At 42.2% G+C, this 25,443-nt stretch overlaps 1 protein-coding gene across 2 annotated transcripts in view; it reads right to left on the bottom strand.

Annotated features, from left to right (window-relative positions):
- The window catches only part of LOC102923362 (lysozyme C-2), an 88,488-nt gene extending 73,045 nt beyond the window's left edge, over positions 1-15,443 (bottom strand). Inside the window, exons 1-4 of one of the 2 annotated variants that reach the window (XM_006973370.4) lie at positions 15,003-15,443; positions 13,210-13,374; positions 10,386-10,464; positions 9,021-9,906 (exon numbers count right to left, since the gene is read on the bottom strand). In XM_006973370.4, the coding sequence (XP_006973432.1) occupies positions 9,840-9,906; positions 10,386-10,464; positions 13,210-13,374; positions 15,003-15,138 (447 nt within the window). In that variant the 5' untranslated portion in view covers positions 15,139-15,443 and the 3' untranslated portion in view covers positions 9,021-9,839. Of the gene's footprint in view, positions 1-9,020; positions 9,907-10,385; positions 10,465-13,209; positions 13,375-15,002 lie in introns of those variants that run through there. The other variant, XM_076554215.1, reaches the window with a different exon arrangement.
- Positions 15,444-25,443: the final 10,000 nt, after the last annotated feature.

Raw genomic sequence — 25,443 nt, 5'->3', positions numbered from 1 at the left:
CAAAGTGTACAGAAAGACCATCCCACAGCACTACCCCTTTTCTGTCTAATCAAAAAGGAAGGTTTTAAGTTTAACATAGTAAAATTATATGCAACACAACAGTTATCAAGCAAGAATTATAGTCACAACATGTATTCATTTTTGTATTTGGCAAAATTAAAAATACTCTATCATCTATTCTATATTTTTTGCAACACATCTTTAATTCATTAAACAAATATTCCACATCATAAACAAATGTAACACATCTTAAAATGATAGGACACAACAGACTAACCCTTGCCGCCCTCCTGCCCTGAAGCTTGGGGGCATCGAAACCATCAGTCTCAAGCTGCAGCTCAGACCCCATCAACAGGCCCCTGTTCACCTCCACACCTGCAGATAGGTCTTGTACTCAATGAGCTTCTCAGTGCCCCGATGCAGGAGCCCGATGTGAGGGTCGCACTTCTGCACCATCTCTCCACGCTATTCCATCACCAGTCTCAGGACTCCATGGGCTGCTGAGTGCTGGGCCCCAAAGTTCAGGGTCACATTGGAGAACACACACATGCTCAGGAAACTTGTAAAAGTAAGGACTTTTGTTTGTTCCCTGTACTCGTCCCATCCTGAGATGAATTGTCTGTTGTAGAGATGATAGAAGCACATGTTTTGGGTAGATGAGGATACAGGCACACCCTGTGTGGAGATGAGGATATAGGCACATGCTATGTGTAGGTGAGAATGTAGAAACTGGATATGTTTAGGTAAGGACGTAGGTGCTGGCAAAGTGTAGATGAGGATGTACACCCTATTAAGAGTGTCATGTTGATTTTTCCCAATTTATAAACCATTTCCCCAAAGACAGCATATGAGAGAAAACACAGACAAGTTGTGCATTGAAATCAGGATGCTGATGCTTTGGCCAGAGGCTGGACACTGTTCTTCTTCATTAGGAGAGGATATACACAAGTGTCTAAGCAGCCTGTTGAACAACATTCTAGATTAATTGAATCAACATGTGTATTAGAGAGGGACCTACAGATATAAGAATCAGAATGTTTATTAAAGGAACAGACATAGGTGTAAGCCAGGAGATCCATGAAGAGTTTTGAAGCCTCCTGTCCTGTGATTCTGCTGCATGTTCTCTGAGGCTGATTCTTAAAGTACAGACAGCTAACTTTCTGGTTCTCTTACCTGACTGCATTGGCAAGTCTATTCACACCCCCTTAGTGGGATATATAGGTTGTAAGGTATTTATCTAGCAGCTTCACTGAGCTAGGCATGTCCTGTGCTCAGACTCTGGGTTGAGGGAGGAACTAGGCATATGTTATCCTTGTCCTCACAGCCATTATGGGAAGTTCATCGTGCTGACTCGAACACATTTCATTGGTGTGTTGAACTCTACAAAAACAGTTGCATTGTGTTTGGGAGACAAACATAGTGATAATCCTGTGAGGAAGATTCACCCGAGCCTTAGTTTATAAATTGGAGTTGGCCAATTACAAATGTTGACAGAGCGGGAGTTGGTACAAACAAAACCATGTGCAGTGAGGTCTAGAAGCAAGAGTAATTGGGGAAGTTGTATAAAGAAGTGCAGGGGTGTCTGGGAAGAAAATGCAGTTGGGAGAAGCTAGACCAGAACCTGATGTCCCAACTTTATTGGGACTTAGAACATAGTCCCAAAGATAATGAGTAACTATTCATGAATATTAAACTGCAGTTCTGGGTGATAGAATTTTCACCTAGTGTGCACAAAGCCTCAGATTGGGTCCCCAGTCCCCATTAAACCAGGTATGGTAGTGCATGACTGTAGTCTGAACACTCAAGAGGTAGAAGCAGGAGGACCAGAAGTTCAAGTTTATCCTTGCATATGTATCCAGTTTGAAGCCAGCTGCCTGAGACCCTGTGTCTGTCTGCCATCTCCCTTTAAAAATTGGGGCTCGCATATTAGCTCATCAGGTAAAGTGATTTCTGTGCAAACATGGAGGATCAAATTCACCCTGAACCCATGTGCAATGCCATGTGGTGTGGTTGTCTGCCTAAAATCCCCAGCACATGGGGTGTGGAGACAGGGCATCCCTAGAACAAGCTGCCTGACTGGACAAACCAAGATAGTGAGCTCTATATTTACTGAGAGACCCTGCCTCAAACTGTAATGTAGAGAGCAACTGAGGAAGGCACTGAATGTTAGCTTTGGGCCTCCAAAATGCATGTGCACCTGCACACATGCCCTCACAATGGGAACATGAATATACATGCCTGCAGACCACACACATATATATGCAAAATATTAAAGTCTAGAGACCTACAGGAGTAAGATCTTCTTAAAGTATGTTTTCATTAATTCTTACAGAATTTCACTTATTAATACAATACATTTTGATCATATTCATCTCTTTGTGGGGGACCCACCCACACTTTTTCCCTAGGGTACTCTTGAGGAGTGAGGCATAAGAGATTTAGATAGAAATACAGAGGGGAGAGAGACAGATAGAAACACAGGATAGACTCAGGAGAGCCTGGATCCTTTTCCACTGGCCCTTTCTGTCTGTTTCAACGGGCATTTTATAGGAATGCTAAGGGGAGGAGCAAAAGACATCCCCCCAGCACAGCCAAGTTCAGACCCTTTCAAACACCTAGTAACCTTACACACCGTCAGTTCATTCCCTTATGTAGCTCTGCTGGGTAAAGCAAGCTCATATCTCACTAGGAAACCTCTGTGGACTCCCACAGGTCCCTCTTCTTAATTTTTAAAGAGCCCCTCAGGCCCCTCAGATAGACTGAGCCTGAACCTTACCCATCTTAGAGATATACTTTCCATCAAGCAATCCTAGGCTGGCAGATAACAAGAAAAATGTTGCCCGTCTTTGACTACCAGCAGGTGTGAGAACAAAGTTCAACTCAACTAGTTTGAACATCCCAACTATCCCTAGGTTGCCACACCACCCACAGTAAAGGAGTAGAGGATGACTAAGATGGAATGTCCTTTTATGAATGGATCTTAAGATGTCTATAACAGCCTTAGCTGCGCCAAGCCCTTTTTTACATCAGTAAACTCTTGATGCAAACCCCATCAAATAAACTGCATCAAACTTAAAAATTCTGAGAGCATTACCAAACTGTGGTTCATTAATGTCAATGTAATTCTAGAATGAACATTGCTATACATATTTACAACTAGCATGACTATTTACTATACATATTTACACTTCTAACAAACTTATATTTAAAACAAACTCTCTGTAAGACTAATTTGTAAACTTAAGCAAACATCTAAAACAAATCTCTTAACAGAACTATTATCACTACACTTGGTTAAATTTACGTTTTATAGGACTACTTTATAAACGGTATTTACATTATCTTCCAATAAGAAAGAATACATGAGTCAAAAATCATCACAGTTAAAATTGCAGGTGAACCTGCTCTCAGTTCTCAAGAGGTAGAACTAAGATTTCTAACATAACTTGGGGGGAAAAAAACACATTTTTGAGCTGAAAGAAAAAAAACAGTTTTGGGGCAGTATCACCATTTTGAGGTAAAAACTAAATTTCCAATACTGCCTTTCTCTGTATCACCCCATGGTTATGAATGATGTTACAGACTACATTTCCCATGCTGCTTTTTGAGTACACCACATTCCTGTTTCCATTAATATGGTTTGTTTTTGTACTGAAAACCAAGATCAAATGAGCATCCCCGCCCACATACCAGGAGGTTTCTTCTCTCCCTAAGCTTGCTTTAGGATGACTGCAACCATTTGACAGATGTACCTAACTAATCAGAATTCTCACCTGCCACTCTTCACAGAGCTGCCCATGCCTGTCCATGTAATCTCAGACCAGTGTTTTGGTGCCAGAAGCAAAAACCCCTCAGGGCTTGCTCTTCCACCTTACAGGGTCAGTGGGAAAAAAAAAAAAGAAATTGTAACAAAAGCTTTTTCAGAAAGATCTTTTTCTCAATTGGAAAAAGTGCTTTTTCAGAGATATTTTTGCAGGTGTGGAAACTGAGTAGCCCCACCTATGGACTCAGGACGTACAGTAGGGCAGTTGTTGCCATTCCTGATAGCTTTGTTTGTACAGCCAAATTTATCCATCTTTTTTATGCTAGCAGTTTTTCCCGGGTCCTGCACCTCCTCTGCCTTGGCTCCACACTCGAGGAATCTGCTTGACAACTGCAGGAACCACAGTATCCCCAGAATGCACTCAAACTCTGAGGGGTTGGCTCCCTGGCCCTTTGCTAATTGTTTCCTGATTGCCTGATAGAAATGGTGATACAATGCTAACAGTAAGGATTATCAGTGCTTCAGGGAATCTTTTTCTTATGGCAGTCATGAGTGATTCGGCCATTCTGATGGATGTTTTTTTCCAGGTATATTTAGTTTTTTGCACATACAGAAAGAGAAAACATCTGAGAAAGAGAGGTCTGAAAGGCTTCTTGTTTTTTTAGAGAGAGATTTCTAAGTCTTTTCCAAAATTTCTGTTCTCTAAATTTTGACTTTATGGTCAAACTGTAACTAATTCTGATGGTACAGTGTTATAATGGTGTTTGCCACAGCAGTAGAGAATTTTGTTTAATCTACCTCTGTCTCAGGAAAATTTCCCCCTGTTTCTCAGGGCTTGTCTGTCTCCAGGCTAAAAGCTTCCATAGGAATCTTTTCCTGCCGGTTTATTCTCATCTTCAATAGATTTCTCTGATTCTCCTCCAGGACTTTGCACTCATAGTCACATAGTTGAAAAATCAAGAACATAGATCCTCTGTCTTGTTGCTTATTTTATTCTAAGTTTTTCTTTCTAAAACTATATTCCTACATTCTAGTTTTATTCTAAATTTCTTCTTACACTATATTCCTATATTCTACTTTATATATTTCCTTTAAATTTTGTATAGAAATTAAGAGAGAAAGAAAAAGAAAGAAACCTAGATAGACAGAAATACACGATGCAGTCTCACTTTTCAACTTTGGCATTGTACCACCTGACTTTCACTCCTGAGAATAAAATACGATAGACTTTATTTTTCAATTCCTTATCAGTATGCCCTATACCCAGGAGGCTCCCTGACATGGATTTCATAAAGTCCTTGGTCTGTGTTCATGGTGCCATTTGTGGGGGACATGCCTCCACCTTTTCCCCCAGGGTACTCTTGAGGTGTGAGGTCTAAGAGATTTCATTAGAAATATAGAGGGGGAGAGACAGACAGAAACACAGGACAGCATTGGGGGGGGGGGCACTGGATCCTTATCCACTGGCCCTTTCCATCTCTTCTAAAGGGCTCTTTATAGGAATGCCAAGGGGTAGAGCAAAAGATCTCCTCCTAGCACAGCCAACTGTAGACCCTTCCAAACACCTGGTAACCATGCACATGGTCAGTCCATAACATTATGCAGCCCTTTTGGATAAAGCAAGCTGAGATCTCACTAGGAAACCTCTGTGGGCTCCCACATCTCCTATTCCCATACCACCTCTTACATTCTCCCCTTCCCTCCAGATCCCCTCAAAAAATTCATGTCCTCTTTGTGGTTGCTGTTTGAACCAGCTGATTCCAGTTTGTGTTGCCCATGTGCTCATGGGTGTGAGGCCATCCACTAGAGTGTGGTCCACCTACCAGTGGAGACACCCTTAAAGGACACAAACTCTCCCTTCCCAGAAGTCATCAGGATCAAAACCTTTAAAACAAAACAAAAGAACAACAACTAAACACCCTCTACATTGGACTGAGGGAGAGCTGTTAGAAAGCTGACAGATAATATAGGCAACAGATGACATTATACCAAGATAAGAACCAAGAGCTCAGGAGATATCACCAGATTCAGGGCAACTCTCTCTCCTCTGTTTCTCTCTGTTTCTCTCTGTTTCTCTCTGTTTCTCTCTCTCTCTCTCTCTCTCTCTCTCTCTCTCTCATGCTGAGAGTCAAATTGAGAGCTTTGTGCATGCTCAGGAATGTGCTCTATTATGGAGTTATGAGATATAACTCCAGCCCATTCCAACACTCTTTTTATTTATGCACATTGGTGTTTTGCCTGCATGAGGGTGTCAGGTCCCCTGAAACTGGAGTTACAGACAGCTGTGAGCTGCCATGTGGGCGCTAGGAACTGAACCCAGGGCCTTTGGAAGAACAGTCAGTGCTCTTAACCACTGAGCCATCTCTCAGCCCCTTAATATTTTTAAAATGTAGGAAAAAACTCTGTCCTTTCAGCTTGTGTTTTGGTGAGAGGAGACAAATTCTCTATGGAGATAAATTCCACTATCTATGAAGGTACATTCCATGAACACCAGTTATTGTATTAATCAGCAAATAACATATGTTAGACTTCCTCCCATATTTTTATGGGAAATTTAACTCACATATTAAAGGATGTGACTGTCTTTGTTAGTTTTGTTGTTATTGTTTGTCAACTTGACCAAAAAAAAAGCTAGAGTCGTCTGAGAAGAGGGAACCTCAATTGAGAAAATGATTCCACCAAATTCTTGATTGATGATTGATGTGGGACCCAGCTGGGTGCCATGGCTGGGCAGGTGGTCTTGAAGTGTATAAGAAAGCAATCTGAGCAAGCCATGTGAGCAAGTCAGTAAGCAGCACTCCTCCATGGCTTCTGCTTCAGATCTTATCTGCAGTTTCCTTCCTTGAGTTTTTGACCTGATTTCCCTTAGCAATGGACTGTGATCAGGACACATAAGCTAATAATCTCTCCTTCACAAGTTGCTTTGGGGTGTGGTGTTCCATCACTCACAGAAGAGAAAAGCAACTAATACAATAAGAGATTAACAATAGCTAGTAATAAAACTGAACAATTTTGTACTAAGTCATATGAGAACTATTGCAACATGAGCACTTAGTAATGGCCAAGGTATAACCATTCCTGACTTGGTTCTATGTGACTAGTGAAGGGGTAGTGTATATTCCTCCCCAATATCTTCTCCTATGCCCCTCCTCTTCCCACTGAACTCCTTCCCATCATGCCTCTTCTCACTTAAGAGCCTTTTGAGTATGAGTGGCCATGGCATAAGTTAAGGTTGCTTGAACTTATGTGAGTGGGTGTTACTCACTTGAGCAAGGGCAATTACCAGTAACTACACCATTGAGGAATGCGACTCCTCTCCTCTCCCTCACCCCAAGCAATCATTAACTGCTGATAGCTCCTGTGGGAAGGGTGGGATCACAGACACCCATTGCTCACCCAGAATGAAATGCTAATGAGCCCAGTCTTGAGCAGGAAGTCACTGCTGCTGAGAATGTATGGGTGCAACAGCCATGTTGTGCTGTGGGATATTCTATGGCAAATGTGTTGATCTGATTGGTCAATAAATAAAACACTGATTGGCCCGAGGCTAGGCAGGAAGTATAGGCGGGACTAACAGAGAGGAGAAAAGAAAGAACAGGAAGGCAGAAGGAGTCACTGCCAGCCGCCGCCGCCAGGACAAGCAGCATGTGAAGATGCTGTTAAGCCACGAGCCACGTGGCAAGGTATAGATTTATGGAAATGGATTAATTTAAGATATAAGAACAGTTAGCAAGAAGCTTGTCATGGCCATACAGTTTGTAAGCAATATAAGTCTCTGTGTTTACTTGGTTGGGTCTGAGCGGCTGTGGGACTGGCGGGTGACAAAGATTTGTCCTGACTGTGGGCCAGGCAGGAAAACTCTAGCTACAATGTTGTGTCCAGAATTTAGCATTTCATAGCTCCCCTTCCCATCCACTTTATAGTACATACACTTCCAGTGCTTTGGGGAAACAAACTACCACATCTGCAATACAACGTTGTCTGGAGTTAGACCCAGATATTGCTATTAATTGAATGGATATTAGATGGCTAGGATATGTTTAAATATAAATTAAAAGAATAAGTCTCTCAATAAGTTGCCATGAAAAGTGTGTTCAAGGACTGAGGGACATACTGCATGTATCTGCAACAAGGAACAAGTCTTCCTTCTTAAACTTAAGATGTCCTGTGGGTCCCTGACAACCCTCTGCACAGATGACACCTTGAGTGCTGTCATTTCCAGTGAAGATGAAAGACAGAAGTGAGGAACAAGAAGGACTGCCCCAGAATTTGTTCAGATTTAGCCAGTTCTATTCAGTTAGACTGAAGAAAAGCTACTAAGAAAGTATTTCCTAAGAATGCACATAAGCTGTCTGCTCTGCCTGAGGACCCAAGTTCCATTCTGAACACATCACAGCTTACACTCATCTGTACCTCAAGTCCCACGAGATCTGGTGCCCCCTTCTGGCTCTTTGGGGCCCTGCTGAATGTGGTGAACATGTGTGGGGGCAAAATATCCATACACATGAAACAAAATGGATAAAAGAACACTGTAGGTTTTGAAGCTGAAAACAAAGAATTTGAAAATAAAATACGATGTTTCTAGTGCATTTTAAAATGCCTGGAAAAAATGAGTGTAGATAGAGAGAGTGAGAGAGACAAATAGAAAGGAAGTGATGGCATCAAAATGTTAAAACAACACACGGGGAACTGGCTGTCCCTGTAGCAATGTCTTTCTGTCTACATGACTAAAGGTTTCACTGTGTGGAATTACCTTGTCCAGGGCCTATTAGGGCTAAGGGATATGGGTGAGCAGGCTTTTGAATATTACCCCAGAAATATCCAGGTTATTGCATGTAACCAGGGTGTAGGCAATGGCTACGTGTAGGTGTGGATATAGAGAGGAACACGCTATGTGTTAGTGAGGATATAGGGACATGCTATGTACAGGTGAGGATATAGGGACATCCTATGTGTTGGTGAGGATATAGGGACATGCTATGTGCAGGTGAGGATATAGGCAATGGCTATGTGTTGGTAAGGATACAGGCACATGTTATGTGGTGGTGAGGAGAGAGGGACATGCTATGTGCTGATGAGGATATAGGCACATGCTATGTGTAGGTAAGAATGTAGACACAAGTTATGTTTAGGTAAGGATGTAGGTGTTGGCTAAGTGTAGGTGAGGATGTAGACCCTATTAAGAGTGTCATGTTGATTTTACACAATATATAAACCATTTCCCCAGAGACAGCATATGAGAGTAAAGAAAGACAAGTTGTGCATTGAAAATTATTTAATGGCTATTTGTAGTTTTTCACAATGCAGTTAGTTTTGCCGATACAAGCTCATGTGTCTCAGAGCTAGTTGGTATGCATGAAGCTACTTTAAGGAACTTAAAAGCTAGCACAGTCAATAATCTGTCCTGAATACCTCATGGCCAGCTAAGGAATCAAACATTCTCTCAAGAGTTAAAACACAGACAGACTCATGAGTTAAGAATTTACTTTCAAGCACTATGAATGGGTCAACACTAAGATATTTCTTTTTTTGAAAGGTCACACATTTCATGACACCAAGTTTCTGAGTTGAGGCAATTTCAGTTCTATCCACTCAGAGTTCTGTTCCCTTAAAATCCCACCTTGCCCCACACAGTGGCTCTTCTTTACTGTCTGGGTGCTGAGCCCACACAAGGCCTGGGAGCTCACACAGCTGTCATTTTACCCAAGATCTGCTGTCTCCTTACATATTTGTTGTATGTCTATCCAACAGTGGGGAGATGAAGACTAATTCCGATGAAACTCAATGTGAATTACTTCATAGGTGAAGAACTGATGTACAGAGATGTGTGTCACACTCAATGCTAGATCACTATAAACAGCATCTGCCCATTGGCTAGCCGAATAATGGAGACTTTCCATAAATCAGTGAACACATTAGTCAGCATTAAGCCTCTTAGGAAACAGTCTCCATGTTGCTCCTGTTTCTGATAAAAGCCTGCTTGTCTGAAGGGGAAACCAAGGAAATGTGACCTTTCCCATAACTACTTCTATATCGAGAAAGAGACAGAGTGAGCTGAGGTGGAGGCACACAGTGGTTACAATCTACAGTTGCGAAGGTACTGGGTGAGATCTCGGTTTTGACAGTGGTTTCTCCAGGCCACCCTGTGGAGGAAAGTAAGACACAAGGGAAATGGTTAAAATTGTCTCATCTGTCACACAATTACTCAAATTTATGAGGGGAACTATTGTAACAGCGACACTAATGGAGACTGTGTTCTGGGCCAAGATCTAGTGTGAAACCCAGGCTACAGCTGCACCCAGAAGCTGCTCCTGACTGGTGGAGCTGTGTCTACAAGGCTGTTTGATCCTCTCCAAACCCTGGGCAGAGCACAGCATGCTCAATGTCACTGTGACATCAAGTGCACAAAACAGTTAACTGATGATACAAATAGTCTGGCGGCCTAACAAGGAAGCAGTCGTGTGTGAGAATTCTCAGAATCTGAAGAAATTCTCTCAACCTAATGATGGAGTGAAAGGCCCCAGTTGCATTCACAGTGCTCAGAATAATACTTGGGTCTTAGAAAGACTCACTGCATATATCAACAGAACCAGCAATTTCCCCTTCCAGAGTTCCAACATACCATGCTCTAATGCCTTGTGGATCCCTCACAACTCTCTTTGCACATTGTATGGCTTGAGTGATGTCATCCAGGAGCAAAGCTGAAAGACAGGGTTGAGGAAGGACAAGGACTGTTACGGAAGCCATTTTCAGTTCAGATCCAGCTTTCTTTCTTCTGTGACGCTGAGCAGTGCATGCAGGAAATTATTTTGCAAGTGTCCCTGCATCTGTGATTATTGGAGACAGCCTCTCTTGATTCTATGCAGGTGACCTGGTGTAAGTCATTTTATTTCTCATTTATAAAGTCCCTGGGGGGTTGGGATATACTTGAGTGTAGAGTGTTCTTAGGATTCCAGCACTGATAAAAAGTAAAGAACACAATGAAGTCATGAGGGGTCACTGGAGGCTGTGGGACTGTCAGCTACCATGAGGGAAGTTCCACTTGTTCTCACACTGGAAAATAGAACAAGCCAGAACTGTCACCAGGGTCTACCAGTGGAAATTTATCCTAAAATAAAGCAGGTGTTGGACAGATGGGTCAGTGGCTAAGAGCACAGGATGCTTTTCCAAATGACTTGATTCCCAGCACCCACATGGCAGCTTTCATCTGTCTGTAACTCCAGTTCCAGATGAAGCCCTCTTCTGGCTTCCACAGGTAGAAGGCATGCATGTGGTACACAAATCTCCCTGCAGGCAGAACACCCACACACATAAAGATAAATGAATACTTGAAAGAAAACAATGCACAAGCCTTGTGTGAATAAAGGTCTTCCTAGCAATTTATAATCTTGAAAAAGGAAGCAGCCAGGTGCTTTAAGACTCAAGACTAAAGAATGGTATTTTCAGCAGACAAAATATTGCTGCTGCAAATTTGTTCAGTCTTTAAAATGAGAATTCTGGCAATTATTTGTTGCTATGGATGTAGTTTTGAGTAATAACCATATCATGATTCTGTGCAAGTACAATTTCATTTATGTAAAGAAATGTAGAATCTGTACATGTTTTTATGTGAGTACATATGTGGATGCTATAATTTTATATGGACCTATAGCATAGATTCACAGTCTAGAAGAGTATTTTCCAAAGGTTTCCAGTTACATCAACTCTCTGAGCACTCAAATTGGGAGTGATGTTCCTCTTTGCTTGTAGTTTCTAATACCTTTCAATGGTAGTAGATGAGTGTACAAAACGCTTTGAAAGATAGGCTAAGTAAGCTACAAAGAATGTTCCACAATCAATTTTCTCCTGAAAATTTTAACAACCAAGTGTAACTGAGTAGGAATTAATAGTTCACTGTTTAGAGTGCTTGACGAAAATGTAGCAAGTCTTGGGTTCAATTCCCACACTGGAAAAATAGAACACAACTGACCAATTTAATTCATGCACTAAAAATTACATATTACTTCTCTCACCGGGTGAGCACAAGTTCTCCCATCCCAGACCACAATCCTGATATGAACGTTGTTTGTTTGTTTCTTGTTAAAAATAAGTTTCGCCGGGCGGTGGTGGCGCACGCCTTTAATCCCAGCACTTGGGAGGCAGAGCCAGGCGGATCTCTGTGAGTTCGAGGCCAGCCTGGGCTACCAAGTGAGCTCCAGGAAAGGCGCAAAGCTACACAGAGAAACCCTGTCTCGAAAAACCAAAAAAAAAAAAAAAAAAAAAAAAAAAAAAAATAAGTTTCATCTCAAATACACGAATCTGTGTTATTTTGTGAGATCAGATAATTTCAATCTAAGAACTAGATCGTTTGGACACGCAAGCTAAGGAGTTTAACAACAGCACTTGACATTAGTAATTCACTCTAAAACCCTCCACACAAAGAGTAAATCAACACATACACATAGATGCCAGTTGGACAAAATTCCAGTGACTTAGTGGTACCTTGTCATATGGTCTTTATTATATATCTTTTTAGTATATCTATATCATTATAGTAGTATCTTCATTTGTATATGTTAAGCTTTATAACAAAATTCATTCTATCAAAAATGACACTACAATAATTTCAATAACTACCCGTAAGTAAACAGCTAGAATGGAAGTCTCCAGGATAAAACACCAATAAGGCTACTTATAATTAATTAACTAGTACATATTCCAGAAACTTTCATATGTCATAAAATGACAACTTCTTACAAATGTTTATTTTTATTCATTTTAATTAAGTGTCTGTGTATGGGTGAATGCATTTGAATATAGGTTTTAAAAAATCCCATCAACATTTGATGATACCAAGCTCTTTATTTTTTTTAAATTTTCTATTAATTTAATGTTAGTGTCTGTGTGCTGGTATGTGCACCAGGAAACCTGCACAGATATGTGTGTGTATGTAGAAGTCACAGGACACCCTGGGAGTTGTTCCCTAGAAGCAGTCCACATTGTTTCTGATGCAGGGTCTGCCATCAGAACTGGCTTACAGATAAGCCTATCTGATTGGCCAGTGAGCCCCATGGATCTGCTGTCTCAGACTCCCCAGTGCTGGTCTTACAAATGCGTGTCACCAAACTCAGCTGTTATGTGGGTGCTGAGGGTCTAACCTTCATTTAGGGAACTCTTATGTCTGAGCTACCTGGCCAGCCTCTGTATACATTGAGTATTCATTCAGTGATTTTGGAGGTGGAACCAAGACCCCTCTGATTGGTAGGCAGGGCATTCTATCACCAAGCTATGCCCTAAGCCTGATGTCTTCCTTGGGTAAATTTGATGTGAATAACAATGACTTTCTAACAGTCCAGTCTCCCCAGGTTACTGATGCTTCCTTCCGTCATGTCTATTGTACAGAGTCTCTGCTCTTACACATAAGAGCAGGGGTTGTTTGCTATCCCTCTGAGCCCGCCTTGTCTTACCGCTGCAGGGGATTCCACAGGCATTCACTGCTCTCGGGGTTTTGCCATCATTACACCAGTATCGGCTATTAATCTGAAATATCCCATAGTCGGTGCTTTGGTCCCCACGGTTGTAGTTTGTAGCCCGTGTGTTATAGCTGCTCTCATGCTGAGCCAAACACACCCCTACAAAGAAAAAGAATATTCATCAATAAGCAGCAACCGCAAATGATTAATATTGGAAACCAAATTAGCTCTTTGATCTTGACTTATTTACAAGTGATTTATGTTATAAGTATAACCATATAATTAACTTATAAAATATGCTGACACTCGTTCAGCCTGAGTTTGGCTACATTGCCCAGTGTAGTCTCTGGTCTCAAGTGATCCTCTTTCCTCTGCCTTTCCAGTAGGTAGAATTGATGTACCTAGTCAGCAAGTGATTTTCAGGTGCTCAAATCTCTTTGAGGACAAATCAATTTGCACTGAGAATAAACAGGATAAGGGTTTTTTTTTTTAATGCTAAAATAGATGAACTGGTCACAGTGGTGTCACTTTTATTCCCAGCAGTCTGTAGGCCGAGGCTAGTGAATGTGTGTGGGTTTGAGATCAGCCTGGTCTACACAGCAAGTTCCAGGCTAGACAGTGTTATTCAGTGAGATCCTGCTCCCTATTCCCCAAAATAAAATAGCTGTTCCTTCCATTGCTATTCCCACCCCTGTCTATTCTCGACATACCTCTGCCTAAAACAGAAACACAAACAGTAGTTAGGTGAATTTTGTAAATTAATATCAAATACATATGCTAATAAAAGATGTCCTTTTTAGGAAAATAAGTATTCCCTCAGAGAGATGTTCTTATACCCATGGTGAATTTGTACATGAGAAATCTTTTTTCTTCTCTGTGTCACTAAATATCCTACTTTGGCACAACATGCAATCTCCTGCCTCAGCGTCCCATTGCTTAGATTCCAGGAGTGCATACCATCACAAATGGCTGATGAGAATATTGAAAGTGAGAACATTAGAACAGGAAAAGCTATTCTGCAAATCCATCCATCCATCCATCCACCCATCTATCCACCCATCCATCCATCCACCCATCCATCCACCCACCCCACCCCACTGTCCATCCAGCTATCATCCACACATACATCTGTCTGCTCATTCGTTCTTCATGGACAATTAGTTATTGAGCAGTAACAGCCTTAATCCAATCTGAAAAACACACTAGTTACAAGGACATAGTAAGCCATGAACAACTTTGCCTCATCCATGTCTTCCTTTGCACATAACGAAAGGCCTTCCCACAGTGAAGAAGAATACCAAATTATTTCATACGCAGGTTAAGACCTCACTGAAGCAGCAACTAGGGGGAAATAGGATCCCTCTGCTCTGCATTGGAAGTTCAGAAAGTTTGAAAATTTTTTTCTCAAAAGGTCCATCCATGGTAAGAGAAATGAAGACAGATCCCAGTCACTCCAGGCTCTCAGAACTCAAGCTCTGAATGAGTGAGTCCTCCCATCTTTTCTCATCCACTGTGGGCTATTGAGTCTGAAACAACTGGATAACCTAGTGACTCTCCATGAACACCTCAGGTCCTATTGCCTTAGCCTGGGAAGATGTCCCCTCCCATGCCCTCACTGCAGTATCTCTGATGGAAAAGATGAACGCTGATGTTTTTAATCAAACTAGTCAAACAGGCAGGAATTCTAAAAACTATTGACCCCAGCTCCCTCTCTGCTCACTGATAGCTTCCTTGTACCTGTTCTGCAGAGGGTGATTATCTGGAGGGGTCAAGACGAGGAGACTTACAATTTGCCAGGCTGATTCCCCTGTAGCCATCCATTCCATGGCTTTTCAGAGTTCTGGCGAACTCACAGCGTTCATAGACCTTGGCCTGGACAGTGACAGAAAGCAGGAGGAGCCCCAGAGAGAGGAGAGCCTTCATGTTGACCTGGAAGCTGGATCTGCTGCAGGCTGAGTGGAGAAAGCAAGCCTCCTATTTAAGCATCCTCCAAGTTCCTTCTTTCTCTGGCAGGTGTGGCCTCCAATCTTTGAGCTGTGTGCAAAGGAGGAAGTTCCTGCAGTTCTGATTTCTGCATTTGTCCTTCTTTTTCCACAAGTTTGATTAGAGATGTTCTGGTGGTCCAGCGGTAAGTGCACAGTACTTATTTTAAAGATGTGGATCATTAAGAATGGAGAGAGAGTTCTCTTTCTGGAAGGGTTTTTTTTTTTCATTTTATTATGAAGCTTAACAACTAAAAGAAAAAACACAATTAATATTTACAGTTAAAACCAGCAACTACTTTTCACCAACATTCTTTCATATCAAATTGTTTTGTGTGCATCCACCATTTTGCATTGATTTTTAATTGAATCACTTCATGTGTGTTTCCCCCAATTGGACCTGCTGCATGTCCTTGCTCTCTAGAAGGCTGGGTCCCATGGTATCACATTGTTTAGGCAGTGTCTCCTCTAGAGTGTTTTCATTGCTACTGTTCTATTTGTATTTCTATTATCGCTGAGACTCCTGTGGACATCATTCCTAGCTCCTTTTACAATCATGCTTTCCTTCTTGTAGAGACCCACAGAGGTTTCCTAGTGAGAACTTACTCAGGGTCTGAGAATGTATGTGTGGATGATAGATGGATGAACAGTGGGGTGGGGTGGGTGGATGGATGGGTGGATGGATGGATGGATGGATGGATGGATGGATGGATGGATGGATGGATGGATTTGCAGAATAGCTTTTCCTGTTCTAATGTTCTCACTTTCAATATTCTTATGAGCTTGCTTTACCCAGCCAGGCTGCATAATGGGATGATTTTACCACAGATGTGTTTGGAAGGGGCTACACTTGGCAGTATGGTGTGCTTTGATCTTGCAAGGGGGAGGTCTTTTGTCCCACTCCCTGGCATGTGATAAAATCCCTCTTGAATAAATGGAAAAGGCCAATGTGTATTGACTCAGGCCCTCCCAAAGCTATCCTGTGTTTCTGTCTTTCTTCTCATCGTCTAGGTCTCTCTTTCTATCTAATATTTTCTCATTCTTCTCTCCTCCTCCTAAGAACCCTTCAAAAGGTGGGAGCTGAACTCCCACAGATGGCACCAGAACAGGAGGCACCGCAGATCAGGAGGGCATGCCTGGTAATGAATTAAGTTGAGGCAGTGGTATTCTATTCTTCGGGAGTAAAATTGTAAATATAAAGCAGAGTGGCTAAAGTTAAGCTGAAGCCAGTATCTCTCTGTCTCTGTTTCTCTCTTTCTCTCTCAGTCTTTATCTATCTACTAAATTAGGTCTAAAAATGGTAGTATAAGTAAGTCATAGAAGTGTTTCTGAGGTTTGAAAAATATAGGGTTTATGTGTAGGGATATTGTGAAACTTAGGGTAGGAGTAGCATTTCCCAGACCTGGCATGCAGAAAGCATCATCCAGGACCAAGCAGCCACTGCAGACTTAGCCGTCTGAGAAAGAGAAGCCGACATGGAGCAGGGAAATATTAGGCAGTTGTTTGTATATTCACTTGTAGATTGTTTGAAAGCTAGGGGAGTTAAGGTAGAACAGCAACAAGGACAGACGTTTTTAGAGTTTGTAGAGGAGCTGTTTCCTTGGTTTCTCGACTATGGGACCCTGGACGCAGACTCATGGGGGGGGGAATTGGAGTAGAAATTCAACAACGTTGTGAGAGCATGGGCCTGAAAATATCCCAGTGGAAGCTTTTGGCCTGTGAGCACTTATTCGGGACAGTTTGGATCTGAGTCCTGAGCAGCAGTCGGGGTGGGGAGTTTTCCCTGAGGTGGACACAGACGAAGCAAAACCCTCCATTTCCACCAGAGGAACTGCTAAATGTGGATGCTTTTACAAAATCATTCGATCATGGTCAGTCCCCTCCTGGCCATGAAGCTGAGTTTAAGGAACAGAAGACTTGGGATGAGACAAAGGAGGAGCTGAAGCCCTTGAGAGATTTAGTAATTTCCCTTTCTCAAAAACTGGAGGCTCTTCAGATCTCCCCTTCTCAGAAGGGTACACCTCTCCCTTCTGTAGTGGCAGGATTAGATTCACCTGGGGGGTCATTTATCAGAATGGAAAAGTCACCCATAATTACCATAGTGCAAAAGCCTCCCAGAGCATGCTTGTCAAGCTGCTTTGAGACCTTTTAGAAAGAAGGGAAAGATCTCTGATTATATTCAACTTTGCTCAGATATTGGGTCTTCATGTAATCAGGGGATGGTTATGACTGTGGCATTACAAAGAGGTGTGGCAGCCATGGGAGCAGGAGTATTGCTGTGGTTGTTCCAGCTACTTGCAAGCTCTCAGTGGGAACCTGATTCAGAGTTGCATGGAGTTAGGCTCTGTACCTTCCTTGCCAGAGGCTGGTAGTTAGAAACAGGTGAGTGTTTCTTGTTAGCTGTCAACCTAAGACAGTAAACTTAGTGGAAAATGTATCTCATTGACGGGTAAGGCTGTTTAGTGAAGGGGGCGACCTAAGACAGATACAGTCCATCTGAGTGGTCTGAGAAGCCCTTTAAAATATTAAGAAGGTGGAGGCTGTGGAGATCCACAAAGGTTTCCTAGTGAGAACTTACTCGGGGTCAGAGAATCTGAGCTTGCTTTACCCAGCAAGGCTCCATAATGGGATGATTTGATCACGGGCATGGTTACCAGGTGTTTGGAAGGGTCTACACTTGGCTGTATGGTGTGCTTTGGTCTTGCAAGGGGGGGTCTTTTGCCCTCCCCTTTGACATTGTTATAAAAAGCCCTTCTGAATAAAGCCACAAGGCTGTTGGGTATTGATCCAGGCCCTCCCAGAGCTATCCTGTGTTTCTGTCTTTCTTCTCACTGGCTAGGTCTATCTTTCTATCTAATATTTTCTCATCCCTCTCTCCTCCTCCTAAGAATACTTCAAAAGGTTGGAGATGGATTTCCACAGCCTCTCCTCTCCATGTTAAAACATAAAGGATCACCATAAGCAATAGGACTTCAAAACTCAAACTGAACCAAACATATAACTCTAACTATGTGCAACTTTTTAAGGTGATCCTCTTAGGAGGCTGTGGGTATTTTTCAAATTAAGTTTTCATTTGCTGATACAGAGAAGACAACAAATGGAATTTTTCAATGTTTATTATTTTTATTCTATGTGCATACATCTGCGTATGTCAGATGTAGCCAACTGCTTTTCTACCACACACCCAAGAAGCTAAGGTGGGAGTTTATTAGAGTACAGGAGTTGGAGAGCAGCCAGAGAACCACAGTGAGACATGTTCTCAAAAACCAAATGAAGGGGCTGGAGAGATGGCTCATCAGTTAAAAGCATTGACTGTTCATTTTTGCCTGGATGCATGGCTGTGTACCCTATGTGTGCCTGATATTATGGAGACCATAAAAGGATATCAGATGTAGTAGAGTTTCAGTGAAGTTACAGTTCCCAGTTACAGGCTACCATGTGAGTGCTGGGAACTGAACCTGGGTACTCTGGAAGAACAATTGATCTCAACTACTGAGCTACCTTGCCAGCCCCTGTGGGCATCCTTAAAAAAGACACTATGAGAAAGCAAAAGCATCAGACCCTGGATTTATACTGGAGCACAGATTCTATGTCACACAAAAAGTCACGCTAATTTCGATCAGTGGCAGTTACTGTGCTGGACATGCAGATAGCCCCCCCAGTACTAAGCTGAAGTGAATGCACTGATCTAATGTGTCTATTAGAAAGGGAAGTGGTGCTATAGATGTCCTAAATTATTTATCCTGGGGCAAGAGATATAGACAGTGACAAGATTTAATCTTATTATATTATTCCCTCAAGATAATAGGATGAGCAAGGGATTTAAAAATATAACATCAAATTGGTATAATTTCTGGGCAGGATTTGTTTCCAGAGAAATCTGCTTTATATTACATGTTTTATTTTGTAAGTTTTATGAATTTTGCCATCTTAAGAAAAGGGGTGATATTTCCCAGATTTGTGTCATATTGTAATGAAGTATTATTTACTTACTTTCTTTTTTAATTTGTTAGTTTTTGTTTTGTTTTGTCATTTGAGAAAGCCGTGTTGTGTGGTCCTGGTTGGCTGAGAGTTTGTAGGGACCCTCTTGCCTCTGTCTCATGGGAATTTCCACAACACCCTGCACAACTTCCTTCTGCTTATTCTTGATCCACAACCTATTCAACTTCCTTGTGGCCAAAAGCAGAAGAAAATTAACCCTTCATGGCAAGTCAGAGGGGCTTCAGGCCTAGAAGTGGGAACCCATGAAGGCTCTCTCCAACTTTTGACTAATGTCTAAAATGCAAGCCAACTGTAAAAGACAAGGATTTGTCACTATTTATAATGTTTCTAAAGAATGTCCTGTGGGCAGAGGGCTGGACACTCAGTTCCGACTCTACTCCCTTGCAAATTCTATTAACATATTGACTAAAGATTCTTTAATGCATATGTCAGATGTAGCCAACTGCTTTTCTACCACACACCCCAGAAGCTGAGGTGGGAGTTTATTAGAGTACAGGAGTTGGAGAGCAGCCAGAGAACCACAGTGAAACATGTTCTCAAAAACCAAATGAAGGGGCTGGAGAGATGGCTCATCAGTTGAAAGCATTGACTGTTCTTGCAGAGGACCCAGGTCCAGTTCCCAGCATCCACATAGTGACTCACAACCATCTGGAACTCCAGTGCAGGGAGTCTGACACCTTCTTCTGGTCTCCACAACACCAGACACACACGTGGCACACGGCACACATGCAGGCAAAACATTCATAGGCATAAAAATAGATAAATGGCTGGGCGGTGGTGGTGCACGCCTTTGATCCCAGCACTTGGGAGGCAGAGGCAGGTGGATCTCTGTGAGTTCGAGGCCAGCCTGGGCTACAGAGTGAGTTTCAAGAAAGGCGCAAAGCTACACAGAGAAACCCTGTCTCAAAAAAAAAATAGATAAATATTTTAAGTAGGGAAGCCAACAAGGGCAATGGAAGTAGGGAAGGTAAGAGGACAGATGAGAAACAGCACAACTTTGTGATCAAGATAGAAAGATGGTAGTCTAGGAGACAGGGGGGCTGACACCTAAGGGTGCAGAGAGGGAAGTCAAGGAAAATCAAGCTGGCTCTTGACCTACAACCTAGAAAATACTAGGTGAGTAGAAGCCACACTGTATGGCTGTCTGTGAGTAGTAAGGCTGGTTGGGAGTCTCTGTGTAGAGCAGTTAAACCCCCAGACAGGAGAACAGGTTGTTGACCCTTCTGTCTGCAGAGACAGATAGTCATTCTTTGAGATGATGATCTATAGACTCTGGACTAGGCCATCATCCACTACACTACACAGCTGTGGGTCTAAGATGTAGGTTGGTGGTACAACGCTGTCTGGTCCTCGTGAGGTATTTTTTTAACCCAAGCACTTAGAAAGAAAAAGGAAAGAAGTAGAAAAAAGAGGAGGGGTGTAAGTCACAAGAAAAAGGCAGAGTAAGTTAAATGGGTAAATTAAATAGAAGTCTACATTCTAAGCCCCAAGCCATGCTCCCACCCACTTCCTTTGATGTGATTGACATAAGTCCTCACTCTAGTCCAAGCTATCCTGGAACTCCCTACACAGTTCACCTTAGGTACACAATAATGATCCTACCTCAGCCCCATATGTCCTAGGATCACATGTAAGCCATAAAGCCCCTTACTTTGAATCAGCCCTTTCTGAGATCTGGGCACCTTGATCTCTGCCTGACACATTTGTCTCCCAGGCAAGAGCCTGTAGGATCTGAAGCAGGACCAAAGACCTGCTGTGGCTAACATTCAGACCCACGATGAAGCAGCAGATACTACTCAATCCCTCTGGTGGGTACCCTCTGGTTACAGACTGTCCGTTCAGCTCCTTGAAGCTTAAGACTGTTCACTGTCAACCAAAGCTCACCAGACACTGGATGAAAGCCAATGCCTGAAAAAACAAAACAGAGAAGAGGGACTAACCAGCATTTCTCAACCTGAGAACCCTCTGGGGAGGCAGGGGCTGCATATCAGATATTTGCATTACAATCCATAACAGTCGCAACATGACAGTTATGAAGTAGCAACAACATAATGTTATGGTTGGGGGTCATCACAACTGTATTAAAGGGTCGAAGCATTAGGAAGGTTGAGAACCACTAGAAGAGGAAGTAACTCAACACAAAATAAAATAGGAATTATAATGAATGCTTCGGAGATCAGAGAAAATATCGCATGCATGGAACTAAGATGCTGTAATAAAGAAATAATCAGAAAACAAAATATAAATTATAAATCAGATCATATTTAGAATGAGATTTGAGACTGGAAGGGAGATAGCACCTAGGAATCCCATGAATAAACTTTTTCTGCAAATGGCTTTTTTCCCCATGACTAAAAGTTCCCAATACTGTATGGGCAATCCTAGGTATTTGAGTTTCTTGTGACACTATTTCCTCAATCCTATTTTGTACTAGTAGTAAATAATTAAAATTTATTTTGGCCACTACATAAGGACATAGGGGGGAAAACTACATGAAAGCAAACAGCCTTTGAAAATCCTTGATGTGGTCAATCAAGATCAGCTGTGATGCTGAAAGCAGTCTTTGGTATGCATTTTGTCCAAGAATGGAAACAACGCTGCAGGGCTACATCTGGTAGCTGCTGAGGACCTCAAGAGACCATGGGTGAGCCGCTGTGATGCTACCCCCATGGAGTTTTGGCTCAGGGTACAGCGGACCTACCCTCACCTGTGTTGTGGAAGCAAGGATGCTAAGATACAGGGGTGAGGTGGTGGGACAGCCCCTTCTGCTCACCCAAGGGAAAAAAAGATGCTAACAGGTCCTTTCTCCACTGTGGTTCATCTAGCTGGGCAATAGCTTGTGACCCAGCACCCCTACCCTGTCTGAGTCAGATTTGTTACCTGCCTCAGCAACACTTGACCCCAGCCCACATATGGCATTTAAATGGCATCATGAGTTACATGAGTTGATAGGAAATGCCACATAATTTGGGTGCACCGAATTCAGACCTGTGTATTTTTATTAAAAGATTAATGATCACTTTCTGGCTTTCTAGTCATCAATGATTGCAACTGAAACTGCTCTCACTGAAAATTAGATGAGGATGCTGGAGAGCTGGGTCCCCTGATGCAGACTCCTGACATCACTGACATTTAATGCTGGCCATCTTCTGGTTGGTGTTGCCTTTTGAGTCAGGTTTATTGTTAGAAGAAATTACATTAGTCAACATATTCTAGAGGACCAAACAACAGGAATTGGTTAAACAGCGCTGCTAATACCGTGCTACAGTGTTGAGCAAGACTCAGAAGTTGTTGTGTGGAAGCAGGTTGCTTGAACAGTTAGCTTGAAGAAGAACAGTAGCCCAGTAAGATCCTGCTGTGCCCTGACCCCCAAGCCTCTGGAGAATTCACTGCTGCTGCTGCACACTCACTTGTCCATTTTCTCATTTCCTATGCTCTGCCTTGCCCACTCTGCTGTGGAAATGAGCTAGCGGTCTGAAGTTCACCTACATGCCATTGGAATGCAATGCCCTTCTCTGGTCTCTTCAGCAGCATTTCAAGTGTTTTTTATCGCATTTTCTGCTTGCAACTTTCTTTCTTACTAGTCCTAAGAGAGTGCAAGTCATGCAGGGTACTGAGGGAGCTGAGGATGAGTGGTCAGTATTGTGAAAGGAGGCTGTATGGAAAGGCGGGGAGAAGGTGCCATACACATCAGGAGGAGTCACCAACACCAGTTTGAAAAGTAAAAACATTTTTGTACAAGAGACACTGAATGTTAAGACACTCCCGTGGATATGTTTGAAATGTGAAACCAGTTTCACAAAAAGTATCCTTGGCTTTAAGCCCTTAACTAAATTTTAGCAGCTTTCAATATTGGGTGTCTTTGCATGTTTTTAATCCAACACCCTCAGTGGACAGTGTTGGTTCCCAGGTGTCTAGCTAGCAACTCCAATTGCCTATGCGGGCCATTTACTTGTTCCTCAGGAACAAGGAAGTTTTGGCCTTCATAGAGTTTATAGAGGAATGTCGTGGTGACTGAAAACAGCTTTCAAGTGTGAATTGTACAAACAGTTGGGCACAGTGTGTGTTTGGGAATAGACAGTGATAATCCAGTGGGGGAGATTCCATCTGAGACCTCCATGACCAGTGTCCCAACGAGAGAGGTGTGGAAATTTAGGTAGAGTGGGACTGAAGGGGCATGATAAAAAAGATCAGAGGAAGGACTGGAGAGATGGCTCAGACGTTAAGAATATGGTTGTTCTTGCAGAGGACCAGAGTTTGACCCACATGGAGGCTCAAAACCCTCTGTAACTCCTAGCCCTATTCTGGTCTCTGTGTGCACCAGGCACACACATGCTGCACATATATACATGCAGGCAATGCATTCATACACATAAAATAAAAACAAATCCTAAAGGAGAAATAAGAAGACTGTGGCGATAGAAGGCTGGGGAGGACATCGAAGGCAGAACAGTATTGAAGAGCAAGAAAGAGGAGACTGAAGGATGGGGCCAGACCTATGTGCTTAATCTCCCAAGCACTGGGATCTACAGCTTAACCCCAAAGACAAGCAGAAACTATTTATGAATATTAGCCTGGAGAGGAGCAGGCTCAAAATCTCTCTTAAAAAACATGTTAGATCCGACTCCAAGAGAGATGTTGTGCATCTGCCATATCTGGATGCCAGAGTATATTGGGTTGTGGGTGGGAGTAAGAGGCAACAACAGGAGATATTTCTGAGAGTGTACAGTCAAGAGTTGGTCACTATCTAGACTGTGTGGTTATAAATGAAAAAGGAATAATGGCCACTTATACTTATCAAATGTTCAAAGGGGCAATCATTTAAGCTTTAAAATTGTCACAGAAGTCATATGCTTGAATATCCATTTTACAGATGAATAATAGGTGTGCTGTATGGTAAAGTATCTTATCCAAAGAAGTGCAGTAAGTGGCTTGGGTTTAGATTCAGGTAATTTTATTCCTCTTTTGTATGCACCACAGTACCTTGTAAAATAGAACTGAAAGGAGAATGAAGTCTTTTGGGACTCAGTTCTAACCCTTGACTCACTGTAAGGTGTCCATCCATCCACCCCAGTTCTCACCCTACACACTGTAAGGTGTCCATCCATCTACCCCAGTTCTCACCCTACACACTGTAAGGTGTCCATCCATCTACCCCAGTTCTCACCCTACACACTGTAAGGTGTCTAGCTATCCCTTTATTGATTTCTGTCTCTGACACCATTCTGCATTATATATATACTTAAGATATATATGTGTATATATACATATATATCATATATTAAACATGAGTTTTCAGGCTGAAGAGTTGGCTCTGTGGTTAAGAGCAATTGCTTCTCTTGCACAGGACCAGAGTTCAATCAACTCCCAGCACCCACAGGGTGGTTCACAAGTGTCTGTGACTCCAGTCCCAGGGAATCTGACACACTGTTCTGACCTCTAAGGGTAGCAGGCATGCACACGGTGCACAGACATATGTGTAGGCAAAGCACCTCCACACATAAAAGGACAAAAAAAAGTCTAAAACAAATTTTAAATTAAGATGTGAGTTTTCTTTTAAGATGTCTGTCTAATGTCAGGGAATGCTACTAAAAATCTGCAGAGCATTTATGAATAGACATCCCAGCTGCTGATAAACTGATTAGTTATGTAGGCCTTTCTTTATGAACACTTTCTCAGTTCTCCAGTGTTTCTGTTATCCTAAGCTTTCAGGACCAAAACAAAAAGAACTTTGGCTGAGAGTCTTCCTCTTTGTACATTGTAAACAGGTGTTTCCTTCCTACTTTTGCTATAGTATAAAATCCTCTTCTGAATTTACACAATGACTGGACATTCCACATGAAGAAATACAATTGGGAAATTATAGTGCAATCTCTAAGTAAATTTTCAAACACGTTATGAAATCTAGTCTTGTTTGCAGAGATCTGAAATGTTCCCATTTTTGTTTCCTGTTTTCAAGATTTCATTTCTGCATTGTAATCTTTGCATCTGAGGTTCCATAAAGTGTTTGCACTCATGTCAATTCAACAATATACTTGTTAAATTCACTTTAATTGAACTAGAAATTGTTTACTTCAACTTCTAACTGAGCTGTAATACCAGTACAAACTGTTTGGGAAGGTTGAGGAAGCTGTCACAAACTTAGCAAGTGACACAAAATGCTTTAACTTCTTTTCTTCCCTCCTTTCCTTGGTCCTGGGGATCAAATCCACAGTTTTGTGCATTCTGGATCCCCGTTCTAACA

Source organism: Peromyscus maniculatus, chromosome 18 (genome assembly GCF_049852395.1).
Source record: "Peromyscus maniculatus bairdii isolate BWxNUB_F1_BW_parent chromosome 18, HU_Pman_BW_mat_3.1, whole genome shotgun sequence".
Classification (NCBI taxonomy): domain Eukaryota; kingdom Metazoa; phylum Chordata; class Mammalia; order Rodentia; family Cricetidae; genus Peromyscus; species Peromyscus maniculatus.
Note: the sequence above shows the minus strand (reverse complement) of the source record. Positions and strands in the feature narration are given on the sequence as shown.